This window comes from Callorhinus ursinus, unplaced genomic scaffold (genome assembly GCF_003265705.2).
Source record: "Callorhinus ursinus isolate GAN/ISIS: 27379988/994484 unplaced genomic scaffold, GSC_fseal_2.0 scaffold14, whole genome shotgun sequence".
NCBI classification, from domain to species: domain Eukaryota; kingdom Metazoa; phylum Chordata; class Mammalia; order Carnivora; family Otariidae; genus Callorhinus; species Callorhinus ursinus.
In genome coordinates, this window is record NW_027397076.1 from 6,299,158 (window position 1) to 6,319,496 (window position 20,339).

The 20,339-nt window shown below is 42.8% G+C and overlaps 2 protein-coding genes across 5 annotated transcripts in view; one reads left to right on the top strand and one right to left on the bottom strand.

Annotated features, from left to right (window-relative positions):
* Positions 1-94: 94 nt before the first annotated feature.
* UQCC6 (ubiquinol-cytochrome c reductase complex assembly factor 6) lies at positions 95-19,075 on the top strand. 4 transcript variants are annotated; one of them, XM_073900383.1, is made up of 4 exons: positions 119-212; positions 6,832-6,945; positions 7,694-7,811; positions 13,991-19,075. In XM_073900383.1, exons 3-4 carry the CDS (start codon positions 7,704-7,706, stop codon positions 14,084-14,086), a joined length of 204 nt encoding a protein of 67 aa, XP_073756484.1. In that variant the 5' UTR covers positions 119-212; positions 6,832-6,945; positions 7,694-7,703; the 3' UTR covers positions 14,087-19,075. The 4 variants fall into 4 exon arrangements, with proteins under 4 accessions (XP_073756483.1, XP_073756484.1, XP_073756482.1 ...); XM_073900382.1 differs by lacking the exon at positions 6,832-6,945 and having other exon boundaries at positions 95-212; XM_073900381.1 differs by lacking the exon at positions 119-212 and having other exon boundaries at positions 6,020-6,945.
* Positions 19,002-20,339, bottom strand: part of HSP90B1 (heat shock protein 90 beta family member 1) — an 18,739-nt gene continuing 17,401 nt past the window's right edge. The window contains exons 17-18 of the mRNA XM_025881207.2: positions 20,047-20,166; positions 19,002-19,298 (exon numbers count right to left, since the gene is read on the bottom strand). Coding sequence (XP_025736992.1) covers positions 19,269-19,298; positions 20,047-20,166 — 150 coding nt within the window. The 3' untranslated portion in view covers positions 19,002-19,268. The remainder of the gene's footprint in view (positions 19,299-20,046; positions 20,167-20,339) is intronic.

A 20,339-nucleotide genomic window follows, 5' to 3' on the forward strand; every position in this document is an offset into this window, starting at 1 on the left:
CTTCCGTCAGCTCGAAGCCAAATCCCACGCCCTGTGGTCGTCACGTGATACAGGCAGCCCAATCATGTTCGCTTCCCTCTCGTTGGTTCTGCTCGCTGCTTGGCCTTTCGGGAAGGGTGAAGGACAAAAAGGGTGGATGGAGGCGCGCTCTGATGACGTAGGCTTTTGTCCGTCACGACTCTTCGATAGTGGGCGGATCGGAAGCTGAGAAGGTGAAGTCCATTGGGGGCGCTGTGTGGGTGGGACGGTTATGCTTATGAGGATTATCCAGGCCAGTCCACCTCAATTGTATCCCGATTAAGAACAGTGTTTTGCGTTGATTATCGGGTATCAATTATCAAGTGTGATTTTGGGCAAATAAGAGACTTTGGAGTCGGAAAACCTGGAAGTTGAGGTCACTGTGTTATCTTGGGCCTCAGTATCCTCATCTGTAAAATGAGGGTGACTGAAAATGCTTTGTAAAATGTAAAGCATTACATGAACCCCTGTCTGCTTTAGTTTATGTAAACATATTAACGTTTCAAGTGTATGATAGATGCCATTTAAGCACCATGTCTCCCTTATTACCTTACAGACTAGCTGCTCTATTTCTCAATGGCTCTTATATCTTTTTTTTGTTTCATTAGTTTTCAAGTTGTCACTGGTGTTTCAAGTTGTCACAGGGACTTCATTAAATAACTCTTAATGGAGGGGCGCCTGGGTGGCTCTGCCTTTGGTTCAGGTCATGGTTCAGGTCAGGGGAGTCTTCTTCTCCCTCTGTTCCTCCCCCCTGCTTGTGCTCTCTTTCACAAATACATCGTCAAAGATAAATAAATAAATAGATAGTTTTCCCCAGTTAGGCTGTTGTAACAAATGACTCCAAAATCTGGTTACTGGGGCGCTAGGTGCAAGAGCACCTGGCTCCGGGAGTCCCAAAGGGACCAGATTTGGTCACATAGCGCTGACAAAATCCAAAGGCAGGGAGAGGAATGGTGGTGAAACAATTTATTTCAGCGAGGTCGACGCTGGGAAGACAGTAGACTGAGTCTCAAAGACTGTCTCAAAGCGCTGAAAATACTTCTAGGTTTATTTATTTATTTTATTTATTTATTTTTAAAAGATTTTTATTTATTTGACAGAGAGAGAGCGAGAGCAGGAACACAAGCAGGGGGAGTGGGAGAGGGAGAAGCAGGCCCCCCGCCGAGCAGGGAGCCCGATGTGGGACTTGATGCCAGGACCCTGGGATCATGACCTGAGCCGAAGGCAGACGCTTAACGACTGAGCCACCCAGGTGCCCCTTCTAGGTTTAAATAGGGGAAATGTGGAACAAAGGTCTGTGGGTAGGTGCAGGTGGGCAATAAAGGTCAGGTTGATCATTGTCCTTAGCTTAATCATGCAAGGTCTTGCTGGCATCAGGGTAGTCCCTATTGCTTGAGGGGTACTTTCAGTTCCCAAAATGGGATCCATTACCCACTGAGTCTTTAGCTGAGTTAAGAGATAAACTGGAAAGAAAATTTTAGTCAATTAGAAAATACAGACTGTGGTCAAAATGGAGGTAGTTGAAGGGCTCTTTCAATCTCAGTGGTTTACAGCAACCAAGGTTTATTTCTCACTAATGTAACATGGACTGGGAACGAGTATGTCTCTGTGCTTCATGTGTCGTCTTCATTCGGGATCCGGGAAAGGGCTTTCATGAGTAAATATAGAATGATTAATATGTCTTATATCCATTGCTCAAATGAAACTTTAAATATTTTTAAACTTTTCAGAACTTTTATGGATGCTCTGTCCATTAGTAGGTACTACTCAGAACCTGACTCATGCTGGGTGTCCAGTGAATATTTGTTGAATGAATGAATGAACAACAGCCCATTCTCTTGCTCTGTGTCTCTCTCTGGTTTTTCTAACCACTCAGGACCACAGTCCAGAAAAGTTTTTTTTAAGATTTTATTTATTTATTTTAGAGAGCGAGCATGCGTGGAGGGAGGGGCAGAGGGAGGAGAGTGAGAGACTCTCAAGCAGACTCCCACTGTGGAGCCTGACTTGGAGCTCCATCTCAGGACCCTGAGATCATGACCCGAGCAGAAATTAATAGACAGATGCTCAACCAACTGAGCCACCCAGGTGCCCCCAATCCAGAAAAGTTTTAAAGCCGGTGACTTACCTTGGTTATTTCAGAGAGAGAATTCTGGTGACTAAAAATGTGTGTAAAGAGCTGCAGACTTTTCTCAGGATGTTTTCACTCACATGGAGTTACTGTGGGGTGCTATGCATGCTGGGCCTGCCAGCTCCATTCATTACCTGAGCAGACTGGGGGCCTCTGCTCACTTCTGCCTTGCAAAAGGAAGAGTGTACCGGAAGAGGTGCTGGGGAGCAGGACATCAAACCTGGAAACAGTGAAGCGATTGTAGCAAAGAGGCTCCAATCCCATCAGTACCTTCCTCACCCTCTGAAGCTTAATCTGGAAGACAGACTTGTTCTGTTTGTGAGCCTTGCCTTTCAGAGCTTGGGGGAAGCCTAAGAGGAATGTTCTTCTCCTGTCTTTGCCAAATATGTCTCTACTTCAAAGAGACCTACTGTATGATAGGACAAGAACAAAAGGAGGGCAAGTCATTTCACCTTCTTTCCCTCTTCCTCCCAATGCTTCCTCTCCCTTTTAAGAACCTAGTAAGCTTGCTTCCTTCTTAGCTAATGTTCTGTCAGTCAATTGCATCTTATTTTCAACAAGGCTTACTACTGGGTAGGGTTTTTCAAACTGCAGGTTTTCACCCATAAGTGGGTCCTAAATTTTTTTAAAAGACTTTATTTGAGAGAGAGAGGGAGAGAGAGAGAAAGTGAGAGAGAGCATGAGAGGGGAGGGGAGGGTCAGAGGGAGAAGCAGACTCCCCCCTGAACAGGCAGCCCGATGCGGGACTCGATGCTGGGACTCCAGGATCGTGACCTGAGCCAAAGGCTGTTGCTTAACTGACTGAGCCACCTAGGCACCTGGGTCCTGAAATTAGCATTAAGAAGAAATACAACAGGGGGCGCCTGGGTGGCTCAGTTGTTAAGCGTCTGCCTTCGGCTCAGGTCATGTTCCCAGGGTCCTGGGATCAAGCCCCACATCGGGCTCCCTGCTTGGCGGGAAGCCTGCTTCTCCCTCTCCTGTTCCCCCGCTTGTGTTCTGTCTCTCTCTGTCAAATAGAATCTTAAAAAAAAAAAAAATACAACAGAATAAAGTGTCAAAATGTTCATATATGATAAAGGTAAGTATTGTTTTACACATACACAGGTACATGTGTACAGATAGGCTCACAGTCCTAGAAAAGTATTTCTTACTGTGAATCACGATCAAAAAAAGTTTGAAAAGTCATTATAATAGGGCTTATTCCCCCAAGTGAAAAGGAGCAAATGAGGACGGAGACCTGTGGTTCACACACTCTCCTGTATCAACTCAGCCCTTTATTATGGGTCTTTAATACTTAAGCAATATTTTGTAGAATGGGGGAGGGATTTGTGGTGTCGCCTGGGGGGAATAGCTACGTGTTTCAAGCAAATGATTTAGAAAAAATCTGTGTGTCGGGCTTTAACGAACATTCATTTTAGGGGAGGATACAAAATTTTCTAGGTTTCAAAAGAGTTGTCTTAATCTTTTAAAAAATATTTATTTTAGAAAGAGAGCAAGCAGGGGGAGGGACAGAGAGAGACAATCCTTAAGCAGACTCCCCACTGAGTGCAGAGCCCAATGCTGGGCTCGATCCCAGGTCCCCGAGATCATGACTTGAGTTGAAATCAAGAGCCAGATGTTCAACCAACTGAGCCACCCAGATGCCCTGACTTCCCTTATTAAAATTTATGAGCCTTTGAACATTTTTTTTGCAGTTAATATTTAAACTTTTACTTATGTATTTTTAAAGTTTTTGAGTAAGTGATAAGGGCTTGTGCTGAGTTGAATTGTGTCTCCCAATTAATGTCCACTTGGTATCTGTGAATGTGGTCTTATTTGAAAATAGGGTCATAACAGATGTAATCAAGTCAAGATGAAGTCATAGTGGATTAAGGTGGGCCCTAAATGTAATGACTGATGTCCTTCTAAGAAGAGAGACCTGATACACAGACATAGGACGCATTACTGATAGACTACAATATGAATAGGAGTTGGGCACTGCATAAAATGTGATTTGGGGTGCATGGCAGAAAACTCAAAAGATAGAAAAGACAATTTTTTTGTATAATGGAATCGAGTCTTACTAGTTTGTCATTTAACATCTTTTTAAGGAACCTAAACCATTTTTTAGCTGTGCTAAGCCAATATTTTGCAGTACTCATCTTACCTTAAAGATAGTCTCCTGAGACAAACCATAAGAGACTCTTAATCATAGGAAACAAACTGGGTTGTTGGAGGGGAGGTTGGTGGGGGGGATGGGGTAACTGGGAGATGGGCATTAAGGAGGACATTTGATGTAATAAGCACTGGGTGTTATATGCAATTGATAAATCACTAAATTCTACCTCTGAAAGTAATAATACACCATATGTTAATTAAATTGAATTTAAGTAAAAATTAAAAAAAAGATGTTCTGAAATTTCTTGTTATGTATTCTATCTCAAGAATTAAAAAAAATAAGTACATGCTTTCTTCGTTTATAAGAATGTATAGTTTTAAAATAATCTTGGGGTGCCTGGCTGGCTCTGTTGGTGGAGCATGGAGCTCTTGATCTCGAGGTTGGTTGTGAGTTCGAGCCCCATGTTGGGTATAGAGATTACTTAAAAATAAAATCTTTAAAAAAATAAAGGGGCACCTGGGTGGCTCAGTCAGTTAAGTGTCTGCCTTCAGCTCCGGTCATGATCCCTGGGCCCTGCATCGGGCTTCCTGCTCAGTGGGCAGTCTCTTTCTCCCTCTCCCTCTGCCTCTCCCCCGGCTTGTGCTCCCTCTCTTGCTCACTCTCTGTCAAATAAATAAATAAAACCTTAAAAAAATAAAAATATTCTTAGAGTGTCATTATCCTAATATAAGTTAACTTATTTTCTGCATTTTTAGAAAATAGCCTCTGACCTTTAATATGTAATTTAATCAACATCTGCCATTTCCAACAGATATGCCAAGAATTTGATATATGTTTGAAATCTGATGTAGCTTTCACTTCTCAGATACAGGAAGGTAAGATACAGCAAACCAAGATCCCAAATTAGAAGTTATTTGTAATTTTCTGAGGTGTCTTTATAAATTAGTTTACCTCAGAGCTCCTTTCTAACATGAAACCCATGTTAACTAACATAACATGAATTAATGTGGTGTTCATGTGTTTTTAAATGCATGAATTAGGGGAGAGTATTGCAGAAATTAAGTAGAAATGAAGGTTTCTTTGTGGCGAGCTCAAGAAGTAGAAAGCTAGGGTGTTGGATGGAAAATCATCTCTGACACTGGCAGGCAGGGCCAGTTTCATGGGGGTGTGACCTGGTGCACACCAAAAACATGATCCATAAAAGAGGAAATTGAAAATTGGACTTTATTCAAAGTAGAAGCTTCTGCTCTTCAAAAGATTATTATTATTTTTTAGATTTTATTTACTTTTCAACAGAGAGAGAGGGAACGCAAGCAGGGGGAGTGGGAGAGGGAGAGGGAGAAGCAGGCTTCCCGCTGAGCAGGGAGCCCGATGTGGGACTCGATCCCAGGACCCTGGGATCATGACCTGAGCTGAAGGCAGACGCTTAACGACTGAGCCACCCAGGCGCCCTCTTCAAAAGATTATTAAGAAAAAGTAAAGCTATATACTGGGAGAACATATTTGCAGATCAAATCTATCTGATAAAAGACTTATCCATAATATATAAAGATGACTAAAATAGTTTAAAAAACAATAAAAACGGATGAAATATCTGAACAGATACTTCACCAAAGAAAATACAAGCATATAACAGGATTCCCAACATCATTAGTCATGAGACACTATTACTAACCTGTTAGAGTGCCTAAAATTAAAAAGACTAACCAGACCAGGTGTTGGAAGGGGATGGAGAGGAACTGGAGGTCTCAAAACTGCTGGTGGGAATGTTAAACTGTATATACCTATGCTGGAAAACAGCATGGCAATTTCTTAAAAAGTTAAATATACACCTCTCTACTATATGCTGCAGCCATTCTACTCCTAGGAAAGTATTCAATGGAAATGGAAGCGTGTGTTCACAGGCTTGTAGGGGAGTCTTTTTGGTATACTTTACTGTTCATAACAGCATTATTTCTCTAAGTCCCAAACTAGAAACAACCAAAATGCCCACCAAAGGTGAATGGATACACCAGTTGTGTTATAATTATACTAAGCAATAAAAAAGTGAAGGACTGATACATGCAACCAACCAAGGGAATGAATCTCAGAATAATTGTGCTGCATGAAATAAGCCAGACCAAGACGGTACATACTGTATGGTATGATTCCATTTACATAAAATTCTAGAAAATGCAAATTTATCTATGGTGACAGAAAGCAGACAGAAAGCAGACCCAGAGGAGACAATATGGGAGCAATTAGAAAGAGGCACAGAGAAATTTTGGGTATGATGGATATGTTAATCATTTTGCTTGTAGTAATGGTTACACAGGTGTACACATGTCAAACCTCATCAATTTGTATATTTTAAATACGTCATTTATGTCAAATATACCTCCATGAAAGTGTTTAAAAGGTGAGTGTATCATGATTCATGTTATACATACAACCATAACCCTTCAGAATTTAGTCCTGAGTTAACTTTTTCTCAACAAAAATCAATCCGTAGTCATAGCACAATCTAAATACGCATAGATTAAACAACGTCGACTTCAGTTTTCCTTTATTCCAGTAGGGAACAGCAGTGTGAGTGTGCCTGTTTCAGGTCTCCAAGGACGCCCCGCACGAGGACGGAGAGTGCTTTAACTTCACTCTCCGGAGGCTGACCCTCATCTAAGCACTGGTCGGAGTGCCAGTCTCCACCCGCTGCTAAAAGACGGTAAACGCAAGCAATTTCCGCGGGCGTGTGAAGGACCACCCGAGGCAAGAATCCTGCCAGCTCCGAGCCCGAGATTCGATATCTGCCAGGGAAGTCCGCCCACAGGGAGAGTAAAGAGCGCAACAAGTGCCTGGGGCTGGGAAAGCCCTGGGAATTGGGGGAGGCGGGGGGAAGAAGAAAGAAACAAAAATAGACAAGGGCTCCGGCCGCAAGTCCCACGTCGGCCCGGGTCACGTGCCCACACTGCCCGGCTTTCTGGTCCGGCGGGGCCCCTAGGCCCTGTGCTTTCGGTTCCGCCGGCTGGCTGTCCGATGCCACCCCGGCGCGCACTTCCGCTCGCCCTCTGACCCGCGGCCGACAGCCGGTGCATTCTGCGGTAAAGTCTCTCGGGGCGCGCCTTTAGGGCCGGTGGGGAGTGCGCTGTGCAGTTTCTCTCCTGCTAGTTTGAAGAGGCGCGGGGAAGCCACTGGGTGTCGGCCTTCCGGTTGCTGCGCAGGAGCGGCCTTTAAGTTGCGCAGGCCCAGCACCCGCACTAAGAGCCCAGTGGAGGCTGAAAGCTGCTCGCGGGCGTGGGAGGGGCGTCGGGCCCCTCGGCGCCCTCGCGTCGCAATGAGCCCACGCGGCGCGGGGTGGGAGACAACCCGGGGTCCTCACCCCGCCCCACCGCTGCTGTGTGGCCTGTACCCCCGCACGCTTTCGTCCTGATCTGGGAGCCATCTAACACTGCCCGCCTTTCCTCCCCGTGCAGACCCCCAACCATGCCCGCGGGCGTGTCCTGGGCCACGTATCTGAAAATGTTCGCTGCCAGCCTCCTGACCATGTGCGCCGGGGCCGAAGCGGTGCACAGGTACTACCGGCCGGACCTGGTGAGTGCAGGAGGGTCCATCGTTCCTGGCCCCTGGGCCATTCCGTTCTCCTCCCAGCAGCGGAAACATCTTAAAATTAGAAGCACATCTGCCCTGAGCCTAAAGCCTGATGATGGCATTCCGTTGCGTTCAGAGCAATGCATGGCCTGTTCTTACACGGGTCTTACACAGCCAGTCACCTGCCTGCCACTGGCCTTGATCTTCTAACATTTATCTCTCGTTCTCACTCTTGCAGCCAGTACCGGTTTCCTTGCTGTTTCTCACACTCATCAAGCCCGTCTCCACCTTCAAGGCCATGCTTTTTCTCATCTTGGAGTGCTTTTCTCCCAGATCTTGGGTTGGTTTCCTACTTCAAAATGTCAAGTCTCTGCTCAAATATCTCCTCCAGCAGTGAGGATCCTTGGGGCAGCTCCTAAAGGATCCCTCCTTGTGCTGTTCTGTCTCAGTCCTTTGTTTCCTGGGAGGACTTGTCACAACTTGCAAGTATTTTATTCCTTTTGCCTATTTACTTGTTCTTTGTTTCCTTCACCAGAATGTAATCTCTGGTTGGTGTATACTTGCAGACTTTTACTGTTGTTGAGATACACACACACAGCGGACAGGGTGTTTTTCCCCACGGAAATAGGGAGTTCATATACACATATCTCTGTAACTTGTTTGTTTTGGTTAACATCTGTATAAATAGACACATGTTTATATCAACAGCCTTTTTTCTTTCTGACCATTGAATAACATTTTATAATATGGATATTCCATATATTATTTAATCTCATATTGACATTTTGGTGGTATCTAGTTTTTATACAAACAGTGCTGAAGTAGCTCTTTCTTACCAGCCGGGACTGCTTCTCTTTTGAGTTCTAGGGATGTATCAGGGATGCTTGGAGACAGAAAGGTAAGAACCTTCCACAGAAATGCAGTTGAGTCACTAGCTCCTGAGGAATAGACATCAAGCAGGCATCACAAAGGAAGGAATGCCTGTGATTTGCCCCTGGGAAATTGACCTTTGATTCACCCATCTCATTATAAGTAGCAACATACTTGGTTGTTACCACCAGCTGCCTCGACCTTGGGAAGAGGCAGCATGAAGCCAGAATCTCTAGAAGGACCTTACTAAAGTGTCTCAGGCCACTTCGTCCTGATTGGGCAGTGACATCAGCAATGGGGTACCTCTGTAGGGCCCTGAAGGCCAGGGCTGGCTGGCTGTGTGTACGATGCTGGATGCTTTACTAACATTTAAGGAATTTATGTTCTTTTCCTGCATCTCGTGGTATTCTAGCAATGACTATCACTGTTGTAACAACCGCTGGCCTTTGTTGGAGTCTTTCAGTCTTTACAGCTAGAAGGTCTGGGTGGAGTCCAGAGCAGAGGAGACCGCTCCTGGAGTGTGTGCTCAGTGCTGTCTTAAGGAAGCAGTATTAAGGATGCTTTTTCTAGTTGTCCAGCTCAGCTACTCAGGATAGGAATGGAGGCAAGGACTCAAGGCAGATGTTCTGTCCTGGAATACAAAGTGTGCTTTTGCTTGAGCTTCCCTTTGCATTTCCATTTGCTTTTGCGTTACTTTTACTGGTTCTATTTTCCTTAATTTATAATCTACTTATTATTGAAGGCATAGTAAAAAAAATGCAGTCTCAGCGATGTAGGAAAGACGTTAGGGTTTGAAGCGACGGCCAAGAAAGAATTCTTGAGATGCCTTTGGTGCAAAAAGGTGGTTTTATTAAAGCATGGACATGGGACCCGTGGGCAGGAAGAGCGGCACTGGAGTCATGAGGAGTGGTCCATTATGTACTTTCAAGTTGGGACGGGGTTAGGGATAGCGTAAGCCTCCCAGGTATTTCGGAAACCAGGTTTCCAGGATCCTGACAAGGCTAGCTATTGTCAGGGAAAGGTCATTTATTACTTAGTAAAAACTCAGTCCTGAGACTCCTCAGATAAATATCGGTGGGTCATACGCTTGGGGGATGATTGCTAACATGTATCTTGGCAGGGGTGGAGGGTGGAGATAAAGGAAGTTTCCAAAGGAATTTTTGTATGTTAAAGTAGACTTACAGGATCCTGGGGGTTGGGCTAAGATTGCCTTTTGCCCTTAGCAAGGTAGTAACATCGAGGCAGCTGAGTCCCTAGAGGAGTGTCACTGCCTGTTTCAAGGACTTGTCAGTAGGCTATAGGTAGTAAGGAAATTTAATTTTTCTTTTGCCTTTGTTTCCCACATCATTAGGATTCATTTTATTTTATTTAAAGATTTTATTTATTTATTTGTCAGAGAGAGAAAGAGCACAAGCAGGGGGTTGGGCAGGCAGAGGGGGAAGCCAGCTCCCCACTGAGCAGGGAGCCTGACGCGGGACTCGATCCCAGGACCCCAGGATCATGACCTGAGCCAAAAGCAGACGCTTCACCGACTGAGCCACCCAGGTGTCCCAGGACTCATTTTAAAGTGTTCATTTTTGGTTGTCTCCAGACATACCTACATACACAGAAATTGCTTTTTAGAACCTCTGCTGACATTGTTAACTTTTGATGTCAGAAAACTTATTAGTCTTTTAAAAATTGATTATATATGTAGTATATTTAGTAAAAGTGCTATTTTTCTGAAGCCGGAGAGCGAGGTTCTTGTCTCACAGAGTCGAAGAATGAATCTCGCGGACAAAGGAAAGTGAGGAAAGCAATAGAGTTTTTATTAAGCAAGAGTATGGGAAAAAAAAGCTCTCAGGAGTGAGAGGGGTCCGGATATGGTTGCCACTGAGGGCTTTTAGGGTTGATTGAAGGCTAACCAGGGAACTTAAATGTTTTTGACTTCTCTACAGGCAACACCATTGGCTAAGGACTAGTGGTAACATCGTTAATGGTTTACTTCTTTTTAGGGTCTCGTTATTTTCTGTTGACCACAGGAGACTGTCATAAATAAGACTCCCCCCTCAGACACCTAGGGCAGGGTGGTCTGGGGTGTTCCCTTATCTCTGGTTTCCTGACACCCCCACATTTTTGGCATTTCTGTGAGCCTGATCACATAGCCCCCCATCTATCTCTCGCTACCTATCCCCGCCTGTTCCTTACTCATTTTTTAAAATAAAAGTTGAATTGTCAGGGCGCCTGGGTGGCTCAGTTGGTTAAGCGTCTGCCTTCGGCTCAGGTCATGATCCTGGGGTCCTGGGATCGAGCCCCGCATTGGACTTTCTGCTCGGTGGGGAGTCTGCTTCTTCTGCTCTCTCTCCCTTTGTGTGCTCGCGTGTATTGGCGATTCAGGTGACTCCAAATATTTGCCTGTGTGTGTGTAAGTGGGTGGTTGTGTATATATATATACTTTATAGAAATTTGAAACATGCTATTCTTGTATTTTTTAAATTATTTTTTAAAGTTTTAATTTTAATTCCGGTTAACACACCGTGTTATATTAGTTTCAGGTGTACGGTATAGTATATTGTATTTTATAGGGCTTTGTGACTTCATTATAATTTCCTTTTGTGACACTGGGGGAAAAGATCCCTTCTAAGATTAATTAGTTTCCACAGTTTAATGATCGTGAAACAAGCTACATTCGTTCTTACGCTAAAGGGGTTGGAATGTCAAAATCCTAGGACTAGTTTTAAGGTAGGAAATTGTCAGACAAGTTACTCTGGCTTTTATTCCAGTTCCCATCACTGATTTTTTTAGAAAGTCATTTTCACTTCAAAATGAGAATTGTGCTGTGAAGCATATCTCTTAGCTCCCTACCTCTCCTGTGACCCCGACCCCAAACCCCACATTCTTTCCTAAACTGTTTTATTTCTTTAGAATTAATTAGTTGTTAGATGAAAGAGTAAAATGAACCAGATCAAGGTGTTTGAACTTCAGGCATTGAAAAGCTATAGAAGTTTTCTGATGTGAGTGAAATTATGCCGGAATAATCTTGCAGTTTTGTTGTTGTTGTTGTTAAAGATTTTTTTATTTATTTGAGAGAGAGAGCAAGAGAGCACAAGCGGGAGGGGAGTGGCAGGGAGAGGGAGAAGCAGGCTCCCCACTGAGCAGGGAGCCCGATGTGGGGCTCGATTCCAGGACCCTGGGGATCATCACCCAAGCTGAAGGCAGACTCTTAACTGGCTGAGCCACTCAGGCTCAGCTCAAATATTTGCCCCTAATCTTGCATTTTTATATAAAATAATCTGAGTAAAGATTTTATTTCAACAGTCTTATGAGCTTATAAGGGTCCTGAGCAAAGTCTGTTGATTTATTCATTCAGCACAGTTTTTTGCCTGCCTTTTTATAATGAGGGTCACTCCATAGGGTTGTAAGAAATAAGGAGGGGATTACGATGTGGTCCCTTTCCTCAGGACCTCAGTGTAAGCTGATAGCTGATCTAGATCTATATCTAGAAATAGATATGCCTCTGGGGACACTTGGGTGGCTCAGTCAATTAAGTGGCTGCCTTTGGCTCAGGTCATGATCCCAGGGTCCTGGGATCGAGCCCCATTGGGCTTCTTGCTCAGCGGGGAGCCTGCTTCTCCCTCTGCCTGCTGCTCTCCCTGCTTGTGCTCTCTCTCTCGCTCTGACAAATAAAATCTTAAAAAAACAAGAAATAGATATGCCTCTGAATCATGAACAGTTCCACTTGGATGTGCAGTGAGCATGTTCAAGACTGAGCCCCTGGTCTTCCTCCAACAGACCTACACGTCTTGAAGCCTTGCCTGTCACAGTGGATGGTGACTCCATCATTCTTGTTGTTCAGGCCAAAGCCTAGGAGTCCCGTTTAACTCCTCTCTCATACTACACATAATGGCAAATCCCACTGGCTTGATCTGAAAACTACATTCTGAATCTCACTGCTTTTCACCACATCCATTGCTACTACCCAGTTCAAGCCACTGTCAGGTACGTCTCACCTCAGTTTCTGTGATGGCTCCCTGACCTGTTTCTGCCTTCCAGCCTTGCTCCCCTGCAGTCTCTTCTCGACAAAGCCTCTTTTTATGCTTGAGTCAGGTCATGTTGTTCTTCTGCTGAATCCCTTTGCAGGGATTGTGCATCTCTGCACCCCCGTTTTCCCTCTGTCCTCGTCTCTTCGTAACCTCTTGTTGAATACCTTATCGCAGCTGTGCTGACCACCTTGCTTTTCCTTGGACATAAGGGCACATTTCTGCCTTAGGTCCTCTGCATTTGTGGTTCCTTCTGCCTGAAACACTCCTAGATATCTGCATGGCTGGTTTTCTCATCCTCCTTCATGTCTTTGTTCAGACGTCACCTTTTCAGACAATAAACACGTAAGAAAATGCTCAGCATCACTAGCCATCAGAGAAATGCAAATCAAAACCACAGTAAGATACCATTTTATCACCACTATAATGGCTATAATTAAAAACCCAAACAGCTCATGACAAGTGTCTGAGGATGTAGAGAAATTGGAACCCTCATACAATGCTGCTAGGAATGTAAAATGGTGCAGCTGCCATGGAAAACAGTCTGGCCGTTCCTCAAACCTTTCAACATAGAGTCATAGGACTGAACGATTCCACATCTTGGTTTATACCCAAGAGAAATGAAAACGTAGGTCCACACATTCTTCTTGTACACGGTTCATTTAAATGGAATCTACATGTGGTCTTTTGTGACTAGTTTCTTTCACTTTGCATGTTTTCAGGGTTTGCCCCATATTGTCAAATGTATCTGTACTTCATTTCCTTTTAGGACAGAATAATATTCCATCGCAAGAATAGCAGGGCTCGATCCCCCAGTCCCCGGGATCATGACCTGAGCCGAAGGCAGATGCTTAACTGACTGAGCCACCCAGGCGCCCCAGGCACTTACTGTTTTTGAACAGTAATGAACTTATTTGAAATCAATTCAAAACGAATTGATTCCTGATACTTGTTTTCTGTGCTAGGCACATGGTAGAGACTCAGTAAATAGTGCAGGAATGAATTTCAAATTGTGGAAAGCTTCATTAAGATTTGTGATCTGTCAATTAATATTGATATAAACTCTCCCTCTGTGAGTTCTGTAATACTAGAGACACGCCTGGATAATAGAGTCATGTAAGTATAGGGTTCGAAAGGAACTGGGATGGGCCACAGGCTCTCATAATAAGGTTTTATCATTGAGTACACAGGCACTTTTTGTTCTTTTTTTTTTAACTTTTTACTTTCATTCAGGTCATACCGAATTACAGTCTAAGAAAGCACTGGCATCTGTTTGTTTTGTTTTTTTGATAGACAATACCTGAAATTCCACCAAAGCCTGGAGAACTCAAAACGGAGCTTTTGGGACTGAAAGAGAGACAACATGAACCTCAAATTTCTCAACAATAGAAACCTCAGAATACTTAACTCTGCCAAGAACTCCGTGAATAATATTATAAGTATTAAATATATATTTTTAAAGTTTATTGAGTCAAACTGGTTGTCTTTAAGCATGTAATGCAATGCTAACTGCAAGAGGTGCCCAGGTGTTAACTGACGCATTGAGATTTAATTATGGATTGACCAGTGTTTCTTGAAAACTGCCAACGTTTATATCATCAGCTTATTGAATGTATTTGAATAGATACTTAGTCTTGGATATCATGTGATAAAGAATAGTGTTTCCTGCCCTTATAATTCTGGTTTATTTCTCTGAATAAGCTTGACTATCATGACAAATAGGAATTATAAATTAACTATGATAAAATTGTCACTGACAATGAAAGCTTATGGTGTGTAGTTAATAGTTCTCTAAAATTGCAAAGTGTTATTTGTACTAAACTGTGAATTAAGTTGAAATATTTGAAGTTTGAAGTTCTTTTGGAATTGTGTACTTAACAAAATTATAGCAGATGTCACCTGGACTGTCACAAGTTCTTTATCCCCAAATTTGAGAAACCATATTACCATGTAGTTATTCTTCCTTTTTTTTTTTTAAGATTTTATTTATTTACTCCCTGGAGAGAGAGACAGGTAGTGACAGAGACAGCGAGAGAGAGCACAAACAGGGAGGAGAGGGAGAAGCAGGTCCCCGCTGAGCAGGGAGCCCGACGCGGGGCTCGATCCCAGGACCCTGGGATCATGACCTCAGCTGAAGGCAGATGCTTAACGACTGAGCCACCCAGGCACCCCTCATGTAGTTTTTCTATATTTTAAAATAATTGAAAAGCTTAAATGAGCTTTCTTATGGGGCGAATTGTGTCATCTCCCCAAAGATGTTGAAGTCCTAACTCCCAGTACCTGTTAATGTGATCTTATTTGGAAGTAGAGTCCTGTAAATGTAACAAAGTTAAGATGGGGTCATTAGGGTGGGTCCCTAATCCAGTTCATATGACTGATGTCTTTATAAGAGGAAAATGCCATGTAAAGACAAACACACAGGGTAGAGTGCTATGTGACAACACATCAAAAACTGGAGTGATGTAAGCCAGGGATGCCAGGGATGGAGAGCCACCACCAGAAGCCAGAAAGAGGCACGGAGGGAATTCTAGCCAGAGACTCAAAGGATGGTCCTGCTGACACCTGGATTTTAGATTTCTGCCCTCCAGAACTCTTGAGAGAATACATTTCTGTTGTTTGAGGCCATCCAGTTAGTGGTACTTTGTTATGGCAGCCCTAGGAAACTAATACAAATATTTCAACTCTTCCTCTGAGTCTATAAATAAAGGACAAAAGTAATTTATAGAGCAGTTGGCTTTCTATTTAGGGCAATTTTTCCAAAAGAAGTTTTTCAGAATTCTGCATTCTTAAGGATAATATCTAGGCTTGCTTCTTAGCCAGTTAGCAAATTGCTACATCACATAAATCTTTGGGGTCATTGTTGAAATCTTAAATCCTGAAGTGCAAACAAAATGTTTTTGTTTTACTTTCCATAGTAAGTACCCTTTTCACTTTAATGGTATAAAGCAACTAACTGAAATGGTTTATTTCCAGTCTATATACAAGCTCTTTTCTGCTGCCATATTATTTGGTACCTTATCAAATTCTTCTACACGTGAAGAGGATTTGTATTTCTGTGATGATGGATGAGCAGTGGCCCACTCCAGGGAAAGGTCTGGAGAACAGAGTTTTTGAGTTGAGACTGGTTGTTTTCTGATATTTACAGTGACCTTGTGCATGAGACTTACTTTCTCTGGATCAAATTTCATAACTGCCATTAATTGAATACTTTTTCTTCTTTCTTAAAGATTATTTGAGAGAGGAAGAGAGTGAGCACAAGCACAGTGGGGAGGGGCAGAGGGAGAGGGAGAGAGAGTCCCAAGCAGACTCTGTGCTGGGCATGTAGCCTGACACGGGGTCCAATCCCAGGACCCTGAGATCACAAGCTGAGTTGAAACCAAGAGTTGTCACTTAACTGACTGAGCCACCCAGGGGCCCCTGAATACTTTAAAAAAAATTTTTTTTTTTAAGGATTTTTATTTATTTATTTGAGAGAGAGAAACAGCATGAGAGGGGAGAGGGTCAGAGGGAGAAGCAGGCTCCCCCCTGAGCCGGGAGCCCGATGTGGGACTTGATCCCAGGATTCCGGATCATGACCTGAGCCGAAGGCAGTCGCTTAACCAACTGAGCCACTCGGGCGCCCCTGAATACTTTTTTTTCTTAAAAAATTCTATACTTTACAAATGGTGAATCTTGCCACAGCCAATTGGAAGGGTTTTTATATCAGACTGGAAGAAATTTGACAATTTTTTTTTTTTTTAGTTGAAGGAATTAAATGGTTTCCAAAACTCAAACTCAGTAATTCTAACTTTGGTGCCTCGCTCCTTCAAATAATATATATTCCCAAAGGTTTCAGGAAGGATACCTGATCTCGTACAAATCAATAATAAAATTGTTTTTTTAACTCTGGGCTAGTTTCATCAATTGAATTTACTAGGTGCAGTTTTTTTTTTTCCTCGGCTAAACGAACATTTACAAATTCTACTTCTACACTAATTGTATATGAACACAAAACTGGTGAACTTTGATAATGCATTTTGTAGCTATCAGTGAGGAGACCCCCTCCCATCACTTTCCAGAATAAAGGGCTGGGGGCATTGCTCACCCTTCGGAGGAAGAAAGGATCTCTCTCTCGGCCCCTTGGGGCCAGTTTGTGCACAGTGGGAGGTCCCTCATGCCCTGGGTGAATGCAGTGGACCATACTTTAAAGGCACTCCCCCTCCCCACCCCATACCTTTCATTTACTAGTACAGAGTGACTGGTCTGGCTGTTGAGAGAAAAACTGATGATTTGAATCAACCTCTCCTACAAGACAATGGCTTTATGAAGGCAGAAAGCTGATTTTCTAGCTATTAAAAATGTACTGAAAAAGTGCCATCATTTCAGTAAGTGCTGATTCTAATGATTCTAAGTGACTTTTACCAGGGTATCCTTTTTTGACGTTGAACCTTATTTGAAAAATATGCATTGTGGTGGCCATGGAAATGCATTAATAGATTCCCTGAGGAAAGGCACTGGATGCTTCTCACTGAGCAGCCTTCAGTTGTCTTGCTTCTGCAGGGATTTTATCAGCAAGAGAGTGGCCTTGCTCAAAGCCACACCTCCTGCCATTCAGCACAGTTCTTGAGAGGCCTGTTTTAGCTCAGTTCCCTCTGAGTTGACTGAGGCTCTTTGAACCTGCATTGCTTCTCACCTCCCTCTACTCCATCCCATTTCCTTCCTTCCTTCCACAGGTGCTGGTCTAAGGGCATTCCTTAAAAACATCCTGTATACTAAACTCCATTTTAGTGCTTCTTGGAGAACCAAATCTGTGACTGACAAACCAAAAATTAAAAGTAGTTATAGATTATTCTTTAATAAAGCTGTGGGGAAAAAACCCAAGATAGACCAGTTGCAAGGTGTTTGGTCATTAAATTAGGTCAAACAGTGGTTGGGCAGGATGTATATGACATAGCTGTTTTTACCCAAAACTGAGGGGGTAGGATGCTCTTTAAGCTTCCTGCTGGAAACAGTCTCAGAATTTGAATGCTGAGGAGCAAGTTTCAGATGCTATTAATTTAATGTAATCTGATGGCTTTAATTTCTATACAACAGTCTTTATTAAAAATGGTAATTTATGGTGGCCAAAAAATTGGAAACAAGTATGACTAATAGCTAATAGTGTTGTATCATGAAGCTATGTCTTAACTACAGCATGTTTCCCTATGACTGAGCTCCCATTTTCTTTCTTATAAAAAGAAACAGATTTTTAAAATCAAGTAATCAGACTTCAGAGTGATTATTGCAGCCTAACCCTAGAAAAATAGCTTGGGGGCAGGAGTAGGATACATACAACAAACAAAAGAAGCCCAGAAAAGGGTCCTAAACTACCTGGAACATCTAGTCCCTAACAGAACTTTATAGCACATAAAGTTGGTTTCCATCGTTTTCTCACACACACGATCTCTGAATATACAGCTGAGGTTTTCTCTCCCTACCCAGTTAAAAAATAGACTACCATTTCAGATGGCTATCAATTAGCGAAATTAGAGAAAACTGTTTCTTCCATAAATAATACATTTCAAGAGAAATTAAATGATTGCTTGATGAGGATCATCACTCAGTATCTAGTTATCTGTTGTAGGATTATGGGTATTTTGAACAGCCTTATTTTGGAGTAACTCTAGATTTACAGGAAAACTGCAAAGTGAGTACAGAGCCCCCATGTCCCCTTCCTGTTTCCATGAATGCTGGTCCACAGGTCAAAGCCGAAGAACCAGGGACTATACTCCAGACTAAATTTTGCTAGTTTAATCCAGGCAATGAAGGCACTTAGTTGCCATGTCTCCTTCAGTCTATTTCTGTCCTTGGTTTTGACCTTGAAACTTCAGAAGAATGCTGTTCATATAGTATGGGTTTGTCTGATGGTAGAGATGGCAGTACCCTTCTTACCACATCCTATCAGGGATACATGACATCACTGGGGAGATTAACCAGGCGACTGTGTTCAGGTAGTGCCGGCCAGGTTTCTCTGCTACAAAGTTACTATTTTCCCTTTTCCACAGTCCAGAGGACAGCTACTAAGTGTAGCCCACTTTCAAAAAGGAAAGGAGAATGAAGCCCCACCTCCTGGAAAGGGGAGTATCTGCATGTATTATTTGGAATTCTTCTGTAAGGAACATTGTCTTTAATATAGGTGACTTTTTAAAAATACTGGATCTAAAAAAGACTTCTGTGGTATGTACGAATTCCTTTTATAAGGGGAAAAACCCCAAAACACCGGATTAAAAAAAAAAAAAATCAGCCAAGTTTGTACAGTCTTTATGAAGACAAGCAAGACGCTGAGTATTTGGGATCTTTTTTATTTTTTATACACATGACAAGATTTTACACCAAGAATAGTCAGTTAAATAGTACAAATTTACATTCATGAGGAATGTTAAAAAAAATTCAACTAAAAAACCCACTTCTTTCTGTGACCCACAATCCCAACATTTTACAGTGCAGGGGAGAAGGGGCTGGGGGGAAGCATCCAAAACAAGTCTCTCCCAAAAGAAAGGACTTAAATTTCACATTCCCTCTCCACACAGGATCCAAATGGTCAGAGTATAATTTATAATTCGTCTTTTTCACCTGTAGATTTCTGTGAATAGAGAAAAATCAGAAGACATTAAAAACCAGCAGAAAAAAATCTTAGCTCACAGAAGGTTCATGTGTGGAAAAAAACAACTGAAATGGGCCCAGCACAGTTCATTACTTCATAGGTAGGCTAGAACTGCACCTATTAATCTGCAAAATAATTTAGAACTCAACAAGATCAATGGCCCCTGAACACAAACTATCAAGATTTTAAAATTGGCCTACTGCTGCTATATAGTAAGGCAGAAGCAGGTGGCAAATGAAGAAGCCTTGTGGGCTTAAGAAAAAATCTGTTTAGGGGCGCCTGGGTAGCTCAGTCGTTAAGCGTCTGCCTTCACCTCAGGTCACCGTCCCACGGTCCTGGGATCGAGCCCTGCATCGGACTCCCTGCTCAGCAGGAAGCCTCCTTCTCCCTCTCCCGCTCCCCCTGCTTGTGTTCCCTCTCTCGCTGTATCTCTCTCTCTGTCATATAAATAAATAAAATCTTAAAAAATCTGTTTAACAAGATCTCAAGAATGGTTGGCTAAAACAGAGGAACAAAAGCAATGGGAAGATGAAAGCATATACTTCATTTAGAGAAAAAATGGACCTGCTCCAGCTTTTGAATTTGATATTAGAGGCCTGTTTTTTTGGTGGATTTCCTGAAGTCTGACTTCTGGAAGCTACACAGTCCTAACGCCAGAACTAAAAATAAAAATTTGCCTAATTTTCCAAGAACTAAAAATGCAAGCCCCATTCTTGACTTCCTATACCTTTACTGTTTCTTGTTCTTCTTCGTCTGTTCCTGCATCCATTTCTTCTTCATCTTGCTCTGTGTCTTCTGTGGTGTCCTCTGTTGTTTCTTCAGGTTCTTCTTCGGGTTCTTCTTCCACCTAAAGGCAACATTTATGAGCTCATTAATGGATCCAAAACCTTGGGTCTATTTTCACTTTGTTCATTTAAATGTATAACATTATAATTAACTTCACTCCGGGGCGCCTGGGTGGCTCAGTCGGTTAAGCGACTGCCTTTGGCTCAGGTCATGATCCTGGAGTCCCGGGATCGA